The sequence below is a fragment of the Crocuta crocuta genome, unplaced genomic scaffold (genome assembly GCF_008692635.1).
Source record: "Crocuta crocuta isolate KB4526 unplaced genomic scaffold, BGI_CrCroc_1.0 scaffold36, whole genome shotgun sequence".
Lineage (NCBI taxonomy): Eukaryota > Metazoa > Chordata > Mammalia > Carnivora > Hyaenidae > Crocuta > Crocuta crocuta.
The window spans coordinates 4,085,155-4,097,516 of record NW_027532203.1 but is presented as its reverse complement, the minus strand read 5'-3'; the positions used below and the strand labels follow the sequence as shown (position 1 = coordinate 4,097,516).

The window sequence follows — 12,362 nt, the reverse complement described above, 5'->3', positions numbered from 1 at the left end:
CCCCCGCCCTCTCTCCCCCAGGTTACACCCTCCGCCCTGGCACGGGCACCACCACCTCCTGCCCAGACTCCCTCTGAAGCAGCTCCCCGACAAGCAGGCAGAGAGATCCTCTAACGACCGAAACACGGATCACGCTACCACCCAGCCCACCTTAAGCCCCTTCCAAAGGTTTGAGACTAAAATCCAAACTCCCGATGGAGGCCTTTAGGCCCCGGCGGTGCTGGCCCCTGCTCTGCTCCACATCGCTCCAAAAGCTGCCCCCCACACCCTGCCCCGCACAGGCCTCTGGTCAGCTCCCTGAGTTTGCCCTCCATGTTCAGTCCGGGTGAGTCTGCAGACGCCCCTTCCGTTAGCCCTTCTCTCACACACACACACTCTCATACATTCGCTCACACTCATACACACGCACGTACGCTAACACACACTCACACACACCCGGTGCCTCTCTTGCTGGCCACCTCACCACGTCATGCCGAGATTAATACTACAACCAGTTTCCCCAACTGATTCCCCAGCTGTTGACATCATCTTCAGAATCTCCCTTTGATCACTTACAGTAAAGGTGTGCAGGTTAAGACAACTATCGTATTTAGGCCAAGTTGACACAGGAGCCTTAAATCCCTCGAGTCCCAGACAAGGTGTCCTCTGCTTACAGCTAGGTCTGGACTCTCCTGGCTGGACTTTAAACCCCAGAGGCCACAGTGCCATCCCACCGTCTGCCAGAAACAAGATATCTCCACTACTACACCAGTGGTCTCCTGTTCTGTAAAAGGGAGATATAATTTACCTTCGCAAAGTGTTCAAAATCCACTACGACAGCAAAGACTAATGGAATATGAAGAAAAAGATAGTTGATAGAACGTCAACTACAGGATAGTTTTTAAATTAAAAAATTTTTTAATGTTTATTTAATTTTGAGAGAGAGAGAGAGACATAGAGCATGGGTGGGGGAGGGGCAGAGAGCGAGGGAGACACAGAATCCGAAGCAGGCTCCAGGCTCCGAGCTATCAGCACAGAGCCTGACTCGGGGCTCGAACCCACAAACCGTGAGATCATGATACATAACCGACCCAGCCACCCAGGCGTCCCTAAAAGACTCTCTTGCACTTAAGAAGGATTTCAAATCTGATGTCCATTTATTTAGAGGTGACATAAATTACTAAGAGAAGTTCCCTGGCAGAAACTGCTTAAAAACATAATCGAAAACCTGATGCATTGTCTTTTTGTCTTGATTTCGGAACTCTAAAGAGTCTGCTTGTGAACTCCTTTGACTTACCAGTGTTAAAAACTCTGACGCTTGAGATGAAAACCCAGCACCCCTTGGCTTGCAGAGAGCTCTCTTGAAGAGAGCGCCTCGGTGAGTTGTCACAGTGATGTGTGTCCGTTCGGAGGTGTCATCCCCGTTTTACAGCTGGGGAAGCCAAGGTCCAGAGACTCATCTAAACTCTCCACAGTGGACAGTCACAGTGCCAGAGCCAAAACCTTGTCAAAACCGCCCCCAGCTTTCTACAACTTCTACGAAGTTTGAATGCATTTTATCCATGTCTTTGGTAAAGCCTTCGCCTGTGGCCTTGTTCTACTTGCAGTACACGGCCTACCCAATGAGCGAAAAAACAAATGTCTACTTACCTCAAAAGTACTAACTTCAAGGTCTTCAAATTTTCCCGAAAGCGCCATTCCCGCACAGTTCACAAGCATGTCTACGGGGCCCAGTTTTTCCTGTGCCTGGAAACATTCATGAGAGCAACCATTAAGGGAGACAAGAGGAGAATCACGTCGTAGCAGGTCAATGCCAATAAATAATCTACAAAACCATTAAACCTATGGAGATGATTTATGGGCTCCACGCCGCGCTCCCAAATAGTAAGAGCCCATCGAAAGGCAAGCAAATTCCTTCTGGTGAACCTGGCCCTTACTTGTTTTATGACATTCTCCACTTGGCCATAGTCTTGAGATACATCAACTGATATACAAAGCACCACCTGTTAGAAAGAGAAAACAAAAACGATCAAAGCCATGCAGGCATCTAAAACTGTTTCTTAAAGGATTTTTTTTTCAAGCAAAGGCAATTCTTTCCGACAGCTAGGGTGTCTCATTTTCTATGCACAGATCGCAGTGTTAGAAATCTGCTGACTGTGCAATGGGAGAGCCTGGTTTTCTTGGCCATTTTCACCGAAAACTCCTGCACAAACTCAAAAACATGTCTTAAGAAATGTTGGTCCAAGTACAGATGTTTAGGATAAAATCAGTAAGTTCTGGGAATCTCATGTGCAGCATGGTGACTGCTGTCACGAATACTACAGTGTCTACTTGAAACTGGCTAAGAGAGTAGATCTTAAGTATTCTTCACACACACACACACACACACACACACACAGTAACTATGTGAGATGAGTGATGTGTTAGTCAGCCTGAGGAGGTAAGCATTTCACGGTGTAAATGTGTATCAGGTCATCACGAGGTGCACCTTAAATACATTCAGTTTTTGTCAATTATACCTCAGTGGAGCTGGAAGTAGAAAGGAAAAGATATGTAGAAGGCTCCCCTGGGAGTGCCACTCATCTACAGTGACAGAAAGCAGGTCTGAGATCACCTGCAGCCAGATGAGAAGAGAGGACTGCACAGAAAGAGGCCAGGGGAGCCCTGGACATATGGACACGTTCTGTGTCTAGATTTCAGTGGTGATTTCACATGCATATGTATCTGTCAAAAGCCATCAATTAATTAATTTATTTATTTCCTTTTTTTTTGAGTAGGCGTCACATGCAGCATGGAGCCTAATGCAGGCCTTAACCTCATGCCCCTGAGATCAAGCCCTGAGCTGAGAGCCGACTAAGCCGCCCAGGTGCGCCCTGTACCCTTTCGGCGGGTGTGGTTTATGGTATATAAATTATATCTCAGGTTGTTAAAAAGAGTATATCATTTACATGAAGAATAAACATGCTGTACATAAACTATATCTCAAGTTGTTAACACCTTAGGTTGCTAAAAATGAAAACAATAAATCTACTAAACAAACTTTAAAAAAAATACTCCTATTGGAGTGATACCAGGTCTCTGACCACCCTCCCGGGGTCCAGTGTCAGCGGGCACAATGAAGAGATAAGCATGCCGTATCCACTCACCAAAGCCACCTCGGTGTGGCCCCTGCTCAGAGGCTGAGCCAGGTAACTTTGTCTTTCAAGGCCAAGAGTCACCCAGGCCCCCGACTCCGGACTGACCAGCCACTCACAGATTCCCTAGACAAGGGGTCACCAAGGGAAACCCCAGAGCCCACCCAGGACAAACCTGGACGTGCTCCGGGGGTCACAGCCCAGAGAGACGGCAGGAAGAAGCCAGTCTGTGCTTACCATGGAAAACAATTCCACTTAGCCTTTGGAAAGGAAGGAGGGAAGGGAGGGAAGAAGGAAGAAGGGGAAAAAAAGCACATATTTCAGTGCTTACTTTGATAAAAATTTATAAAATTGCAGTTAAGAATACTAATGGGGACCAACAATGAGCTATTGTTTTAATTTCCTTTTTTGGATAATGTTTTTAAAGCCAGAGCTTAGCCTCTGACATAGGAATGTTTTGTGTTCCAAGGAGGGTCACAGAGAGAAGCAGAAAGGCATTTCTTGACTTCTCAGTCTTTCCATGAGTTCTTCTCTGTTGGGACTGGCTGCCACACCACGGGGCAGACAGAGTGTGCACGGGGCGGGGAGCACATACGCGTCAACAGGTGCACCCAGGCACGGCTGCGAGCCCCAGGCGAGGTGGCCCCTTCGCTCACTAGCTGAGCAGAACCTGATGAGGCTGTGGTGGCCTCACCTTCAGAAGCTGGTGACAAGGATCCCTTCCAGCTCTAAGAAGACACAATGTGAAGAATAAAGCCACGACGTGAAAGGGGACTGCCTTAGCATCTGATGTGCCAGGCGGGAAGTTTTATTCGATGCAAAAAGGAACCCTATCCAAATGATCTAAATTCCTAGAGAAAGGAAACACAAATGTAACCGAGAATATTCCAGAAGAGTTGCCCTTGGGTTTTATCCCCATAGTCACGGGATTTTTTTACACAAGTCTTTTTATACAGTATTAGATCATTTACTATAAATAGAAGCTATGCCACTGACAAGTAAAATTTCAAAAAGAAGTAAAAAGGGCCAACAAAGGAAAACAGCGTCCACGGGCACTGCTTACGCGAAGCCATGCAACCGACCTATTCTGTGCCAGGAGGACTGAGCTCCCCGGGCCCAGCCCTGATGATCTTCCCTTCCCCCTGACACAGATGTCAGGGACCTGCCTTGTGCCCTACAGCCTTCTGACTCTAGGGGGCAGGAGCCCCGGTGAAGACGTCCAGGGCACAGAGACGGTGCTGACTGCAGCCTGGCCTTCAGCCAGGAGCATTCAAGCTCCTTGGTTTTAGAGGATATTTCCTTCCCTATAAGAATTTACACGAATATGAAAACAAAACAAAACAAAAACAGGTCTTTGCGGAGCAGGCTGCTTTCCACGTCGACGGGCACGATCAGAGGCCACAGGAGTGGAGAAAATCTCACATGTGTGCACAAGGAGGTGTGGACGTGGATTTCCATCCACAGCACAGAGTGCAAGGGCCAAAGACACGCAACCCTGCACGGGGAACTAAACACGCCGTGAGGCGCCCGAGACCGCGCAGTTAAAAAAAAAGAGGCTGATTTATGTTTATCGGCGCAGAAAGGTCTCTAACATATTTTGGGAGGGGGAAAAGCAGCAATCAAAACTGCAGTGAATACCAGTAAATACCAGTCCGAAAGAAAAGAATTAGAAAGTGTGCCAACACCGAGTGTTGGCAAGGATGTGGACAGGAACCACCGGGCATGACTGGTGGGCGAAGCTGAAATACACGAGCACTGTAAGTCCACGATGCCATTTCCGGGCACAGTCCATTCTTGTACCAGGGCACAAAGACCTGGAGAAAAACTTTAGTAATGGCAAGAAATAAAACTAACAAAAAACTGGAAACGAAATAGCCACCACCGGTAGAAGTGATGAACAAAAGGCAGTGTATGGATTTTCAGGAAAATGCTGCACAGCAGTTAAAAAACTGAGCGGTCTAGTGCTATGTGCAGCCACACAGAGGAAATTTCAAAAAACAGTATCTAGAGAAGAAACCAAGTTGCACCAAAATACAAACAGAATGATGTGCGACAAATCTAACAGAGATAGTAAGAGCAGTGATTGCCCAGGGCTGGGGGCGGGGCAGGTTAGGAGGAAGTGGGGAATGACTAGGTGCAGCTTCGGGGGATGATGAGAAAGTTCTAAAATTGATTCTGGTGATGTTTGTGCAACTCTGTGCATATGCTAAACACCACTGAATTGTACACTTTAAATCGGCGAATTGAATGGCATGTGAATTGTGCCTTAATAAGGCTGACAAAAAATAAGAATGATGCCATGAAGTTCAAAAAGAAGAGAAGTAAACAGTATACTATTTAGGGTCACGTGCACATACAGTCAAATTTGGAAGAAATGCAAAGGACACATCACAAAAGCCAGGTTGGAGGTTGCCTCTAAGAATGAGACCAGAGGATTCAGCTGATTACATATGAGCTCACCAAAGGGGGACGGGGTTCAGGGGCCCCAATAACTCAAATTACTTAAGCTGAGTGAGGAGTGTAATATAACTTGTTATCATGTTTATACTGAAAGATACACACACACACACACTTTTATTTATCCAAAAATTCCATAACCAAAAAAAATTTTAATACTCCTTTCCCCTTAAGTGTTTGTAGGAAGTTAACTTAAATAAATAATTGAAATAAAATCATTTTCTAGAAAAACGTTATTTGGTCATTTGTGAGTGTATGTCAAAGTCTATACAGTTTTTTGTGAATAACCTGAATTTGTAGACAATTCAAACAATATTGCCTTTTTAAAAACAGTCTGATATGCATTTTAATTTAAAAAATCTTACATGCTTTCAATGAGCTGTTATTCTCAGTTGAAATAACCCTTTTTTCCTCTATACAACTGTGTTGATTAGTACAGAAAATGCATCATGAAGACTGATCATACCTGTTTATCATTAATAGAGTGCTTTTCAATTTCTTTCTTTGCCTGCAGCAGCTTGTCCTAAAAGCAAAAGAGAACAATTAGTTCTGCTGATTGTCTATTTGCCTGCATGCTTGTTTAAATGGAGCGAAAACGCAATTATTTCTGTATTTATTACATTCTAGAAAACACACAAGACGGCACCTGTGTTGCATAGCTATGGGCCACAGTCTACAAAAGAAAGAAGCTATAAAGCTATGACCACATTATAGCGAGGGTTTTAATTCACTGCAGAGAAAGATGACGGAAAAATAAATGAGCTGCAAAATCCCAATTAACAACTTAATTGCTGATGGGCACCCAATCAATTCTAACAAATGTTTTGATCTGACATTATTTAGTTATGATATAAAAATAAGAACAGTCACAAGGGCACGCAATGCTTCCCAACCCTAAGGGCACATGTGATTTATGTCAAGAGTGCTTTCGTAAGCGACTGTCCACTATCTTCTTCCTCTACTATAAAAGCAAATATAATAAAAGTCTCTTTTCAGAAGGACTGAGAAAACCTATTCCTGGCTACTTTCAGAAATAATCTTAAGAGAAGCAAAGTTCCCTCATAATCGAGTGATTCTTCCAGGGTCTCCATTTTGCTTGTTTTACTCATTTCCAAGAAGACAGTTTACAGTGTCTTAACCTGCTATAAAAGTTGTCACTTGAATACACCAGACCAGCTCCAGAAGAACGGAAGACAGAGGAATCCTTTCGAAAGACACACGGGTTTCCTAAACGTGAACGTGTCTATAATGAAATAGTGCCGTTCCATTAATAAAGATACACACAACGTGCCTTTGTGCAAATTGGAATAAAGAACTACATTAGAAAATAAAGAATTTCTGGATCCTAGGAGGCTCGTCCGCTCATTCACATCTCGCAACGTGAGGGCCACAGAAAGCTTCCGAGCACCTGAAACCTGGGGCCTCCTCTGTTTCCTTTTCATCTGTGTCGAGTATCAGCGATGCCTGAACCGCACATAACACCATTTTATTAAAGTTGTGTTTTCGCTCCCGTAAAGTGGCTTTGATGCCAAAGCAAATGCGTCGTCAGAGAAGTCCGGATACCCATGAAAGGTAGCACTTCTGCCCTTCTCGAGCTGAAGAAGAAATTCTGACCATCGAAGGCGACTTCTGAGCCGTTGTTTAAGCATGTCCCCCAGAGGCCCTCCCTGGCAGCCGTGGGCCCCCACCCGAGCGGTCACCCTGCTGTGCCCTCCTGTGGCGGACGTGACGCCAACACCCCCAGGCAGCGATGCCACACCGCTGTCCCCGTTCCTCCTTTCCACAGCCACGAGCCAAGCGTTATGGCGGGCACAGAACGATGGCGGTGGACAGCACGGTCATGGTCACCTCCCCCCACCCTCCTGGAGCGAGAGGACCCCACAACCCAGTGTTCATGTGAATACAGCATGATTGCTTTGGCTGCGGAACCAACTTTGGCAAGAATAACAGACGCTGAAAAAAAAAAAAAAAAGCAAAGAAAGGAAAAGCAGACCTCGTGTTGACTTGACACAGAAAAACCACTCATTTTGCTACACTGGGGAGGAGCAAGATGGCCCCGCGAAGCCTGGGTTTCACAGAGAGGCACCTGCACGCCCTCCCAGACTCGGATGTCAGCGATCCATCGGCTGGGCTGCCCCCTGAGGGCGGTGGCACCTCCCGGCTCCCCGCGGCCAGGTATGCTGGCCCCGGACGACCTGTGACCTCTCCCGTCTCCATGTGCAGCGTCTCTGGTGTTGCCTCACAGCTGCTGAAACTAAGTAAATATTTGTGGAGTTGACCTGACTTCAACCAAGAAGCCTTTTTGCCCTGAATGCGAGAAATAACCAGCGGTTCAAAAACCACACCTTGAACCAGAGAGAGGAGCGACTGCTGGCGCACGTGTGGACACGGGGACGTTGGCACGGCCTCTGTCTGTCCTAAAGCTGAATAAGTGAGTTAGGAACAACACACCCGGGAAACACACCCAGAAGACTTACCTCATTTCGTGCCACCAGAGTTATAAACGCTCCTTGTTTATAGCACTCGATAGCAATACACTTTCCAATCCCGCTGGAGCCTCCGGTTACCTAAAAGCAGAGAGAATAACATCTTCTTGGCTCTTGAAATTTCCCTTCTGGGGGAAGTTTACTTAACCCGGGGGCACCTGGGAGCTCAGCTAGTTAAGTGTCTGACTCCTGATACTGGCTCAGGTCATGATCTCACAGTTCGTGAGTTCAAGCCCCACATGGGGCTCTCTGCTGACAGCGCAGATCCTGCTTGGGATTCTCTCTTTCCCTCACTCTAGGCCCCTCCCCCGTCTGCACTCTTCCTTTCTCTCTCTCAAAATAAATAAACATTTAAAAACAAAACAAACAAACAAAACAACTATGATGGGCTCTAAAACCCAATCTACAAGAACCAGATTTAAAAAGTGTTTCCAACGTTTATGTATTTTTGAGAGAGACAGTCGCGAGCAAACCAGATTCCCGGCTATGGTAGTTTCTACATCCCAGAGTTAAGGAATGAAATTAGTGCAAACATGAAAGATTTTGCCGTCCGTGGGTCCCACTGCTTTGATTGTTTTTTGTACTCTTTTTGGTACTGAACTACAAATTGCACACCCATATTTTTCTGAGTTCATTGGAGGGAAAGTGCCCTATAAATCGAGCTAATAAATAATGCATTAATCAACCTCTGGGTCCAAATTCAAATGATTCTGATTTCCTTCCTGCATATCCTCTATATGATGATCTCCATAAAAGATGAAAGGAACAGTCACCTACTTAGCTCTTCTGAGATTTTACAAGACTGTATTATAAAAATAATATATGATCACAGGGAAATACTGAAAAGTAAAGTTTTTCTGCTTGGGCAATTCTGCCCCTCACATTCTATAGCTCATGAATGTTCTACTGACTGTCTTTGAGTTCCACGCTTTCTTCAACCACAGGACCGTTGCACGTTCTATTTCCCAGCCAGGAATGCTCTTCTCCCCTCTTTGCATCTAGCTGGCACCCACTCACCCATTACATTTCAGCTTACACATCACCTCATCAGCAAAACTTTCACTGACTGTCCTCAACCCACTTTCCAGCACGACATCCTTTTTGCTTTACTCCATGGCACTCACATAATCAAACAGCCATGCATATATTTGTGTGATTATTTGATTCACAATCGCCTCTCTTATCACAACCTCATAAATGCCACAAAAATACCAACTCTATTTCTGCTCCTCATTATATTCTCCACTTAGCACAGTGCCTGGCCTATCAGAAGGACTCAATATATATTCAACTTAGAAAGGCAAATGCAACACTATCATTCTAGTCATTTTTCCTTTGCAAATTATACAATATGGTCAAGAGAGTAGGGGGCCCAGGGTTGTCTGGTGAAGGAAGCAGAGAAGTATCAGAGAAGTACCCGTCCTTATATGGTATCACATCTATATACATACAGATTATACAATATATTATGCCCATATATATATATATATATCTTATGTCCACAAAACTATAAGGCTTCATAATATTACATTAAGGAGCTATTTTAAAACTTAATTGACCATTTCCCTCTATTAGACATTGGATTATTTCCTATGTCTATTTTACTCCTAGATATAAATCATGCTGTAACGAACATCTGTGACCCCATCTCAATGATTTTAAAGTCTTCATGAAGCCACCCCTATACACTGTACCAATGTCCGTGCATGCTTAGGTTCCCCCACTTCTCTTCAGCCTCAAGTCCTCACTACGGAAGAGATGTCCTTGGCAGATAATGAACTAATTATCTACAGAAGGTTACTGTAAAAACCTACCTCTTGCCCCAAGTAACAGCTGTCCCTGAAGAGCTCTTTGCTGCTGAGAATCTCACAGCGGCTTTGGCTTCTTAATTTTCACCAGACATTCCACTTCCAGAGCAATTAACAGGCCCCCCGCGGCTGTACGATGGGGTTGCCGCTGCCTCGCTACCACGCCCACAGGCCTACCTATCCAGACCCTACCCGCCCTGCGGGGGCCAGCTCCAACGCCCTCTCCTCCCAGAAGCCTTCCTGACCCTGTCACCCAGTCCGGTCCTTTACCGGGCACTTTCTACCTTATGCACACGTCTTAGCTCCCTTACCTGACTGTAAGCCCCTTGAGGACGAGCACCACGTCCAATTTACCTCCCTCACCGTGAGCACAGAACCTGCACTTGATCTCAGCCAAAAGGCCGAGAAGCGACATGAGCACAGAGCCTGGCATAAACACTTGCCCTCTGTGCACGATGCCCTCTCCCCCGCCAAAACTGTAAGTGTACCTATTTGTCATTCAATAAATTAACAGAAGTTGAAGTTAGGAGGCTAATGAGAAAATGTATAGGCTCTAAAGTGCTCCAGTTGTTACTGCTGTCCTTCTAGACTGCAAGAGACCGCTAGCTGGGTACACCTACCACAGAGCCAAGAACTGTCCGGCCTGATCACTCGTAAGCTTTTTCCATAAGACCAAGGTTAAAGCACAGTCCCAGGTCAGAACTCATGGGAGACGCACCTTCTAACCAAGCTAATTCTTAGGAGGCATCTAAGAATAAACATAAGCCAAGACTAGGCTATGTTGTTCTGAATGGTACAAGAAAACAGAAGAGATGTTCCTAAGGACTGAGAAAAGTGGGAGCCAGGGAGGGAGATGCGCAACAACTAACTGGTAAACTCCGCCCAGATGTGGGACCTCTCACTGTTCAATGCAAAATATTGTCTAAATATCACTGTCTCTTTACTCACATCCTGCACCTCTTATTGAGGGCAAGAGACAGGGCCATTTGCTGCAAGAACTGCTCTCAGGCAGCCAGTCCCAAAATGGGAGGACCTGATTTTCCAGTTCTCACCAAGTCGATTCAACAGTTTTCAAAAAATAAGTACAGACCCCCCAATACTTCTGACGTGTTACCGCTATCGCTAGGGAGGTAACACTGGCATATAAGGATTGTTCTAAAAAGACAACAATAATTATGACCTAAGTCCGTTCTTGCTTTCACATAAGCAGACACTCTAAATCTTAGCTCCCTCTCCTAACACCACCTGGTCCGGTCCTAACAAATCTCTAGAAAAAGAATTGTGCCTTTCCTCATCTTGTGACATTAGAAACGAAGACAGATGGTGACATCATGTGAATTATTCATGCCATCCTCACATTATTTATAGTGGCGTATTAAAACAGGATGGTGAAAATAAGAAATTTCTTAGTTTACCCCAACAGACTTATTATCTCACGAATGGCCTGCGGCCCCAAGAGGCTAGTCAAGGTCAAGTGAAACTCCCTGGGAAGTACTGAATCACAATGCTCATTCCTGCTTTCGGCTTTGCCTTTTTTCCAAGTTATGTTCTGCAAACATACGCTCTCAAAGATTCCAACTTTTAAAGCCACAGTTCTGAGGCAGAAGTTCTCTTGTAGATCTGACACTTTCAGAATCTGTCACAAGTGTAAAGTTTTCCTTCCCTCTCTCTCTTTTTAAACAAACTTACACTAACCTCAGCTATCTTCTACATCAGGAACAGCAGGCATTGGAAATACACTAGCAGTTGTGCAAAGGACAATTTAAAGAAAACTACTTTTTCTAATTCCCAGATGCTACTCCGGATGGAAAGCACATTAAAATAAAAGGCCATCCCATCCTAGGACAGCTCGGTGGGGAGGCTCCATCTCGGCGGACACACGCCATGTGTCACCTCTGGCACCATAAGGACCTGTGCGGCCAGCTTAGGAACTGACTCTCCTTATTCCATAACCTCCCAGCTCCGTGCGGCGAGCTCCGAATCCGAAAACGCATGAGAAAGCCACCGCCAGCAGCAAAGTGCTGGGCGCAGGTGAGGAAGGCTCCCACACCTGCAGAAAAGGGATCTCGGAAGCCACGGGCTTCCGGTGAGAAACAAACCCAACCCAGGCACAGTCCCTTCATTCCTAACGCACCCGCAGGTCGCTTAGCTCGGCCCTCAGACTCTGACATGATGGCAGGGAACTGCACTGAAACGACAATCAGCCGACCCGGGGGCCGAGCTCCGAGAGCCAGGCAGTGTAGACGGGACAGAAGTATCCCTGCACCGCCCAGCTGGGACTGCCAGGCTACCGGCTCCGGAGCGGTTCTCCCCCGCCCCCAGGTGGGTCGCTTCCTGGGTTCCGTCCCGGGCACAGGCCGTCTTCCCGGCCCGAGCGGCCCCGGCGGGGCCAGGCTGCAGGGACCCCTTCCCTGCCGCCCGCCTCCCCCGCGCCCCGGCCGGGACCGCGCACCTCGCCCCGCGCGGCCACCGACCGCGGTGTCCTTGGCAAAGTTTCT

At 46.4% G+C, this 12,362-nt stretch overlaps 1 protein-coding gene across 1 annotated transcript in view; it reads right to left on the bottom strand.

Annotated features, from left to right (window-relative positions):
* The window catches only part of KDSR (3-ketodihydrosphingosine reductase), a 41,672-nt gene that overhangs the window by 26,042 nt on the left and 3,268 nt on the right, over positions 1–12,362 (bottom strand). The window contains exons 2-8 of the mRNA XM_077777549.1: positions 11,999–12,360; positions 11,818–11,914; positions 9,871–9,940; positions 8,048–8,137; positions 6,037–6,093; positions 1,917–1,982; positions 1,630–1,725 (exon numbers count right to left, since the gene is read on the bottom strand). Coding sequence (XP_077633675.1) covers positions 1,630–1,725; positions 1,917–1,982; positions 6,037–6,093; positions 8,048–8,137; positions 9,871–9,940; positions 11,818–11,914; positions 11,999–12,360 — 838 coding nt within the window. The remainder of the gene's footprint in view (positions 1–1,629; positions 1,726–1,916; positions 1,983–6,036; positions 6,094–8,047; positions 8,138–9,870; positions 9,941–11,817; positions 11,915–11,998; positions 12,361–12,362) is intronic.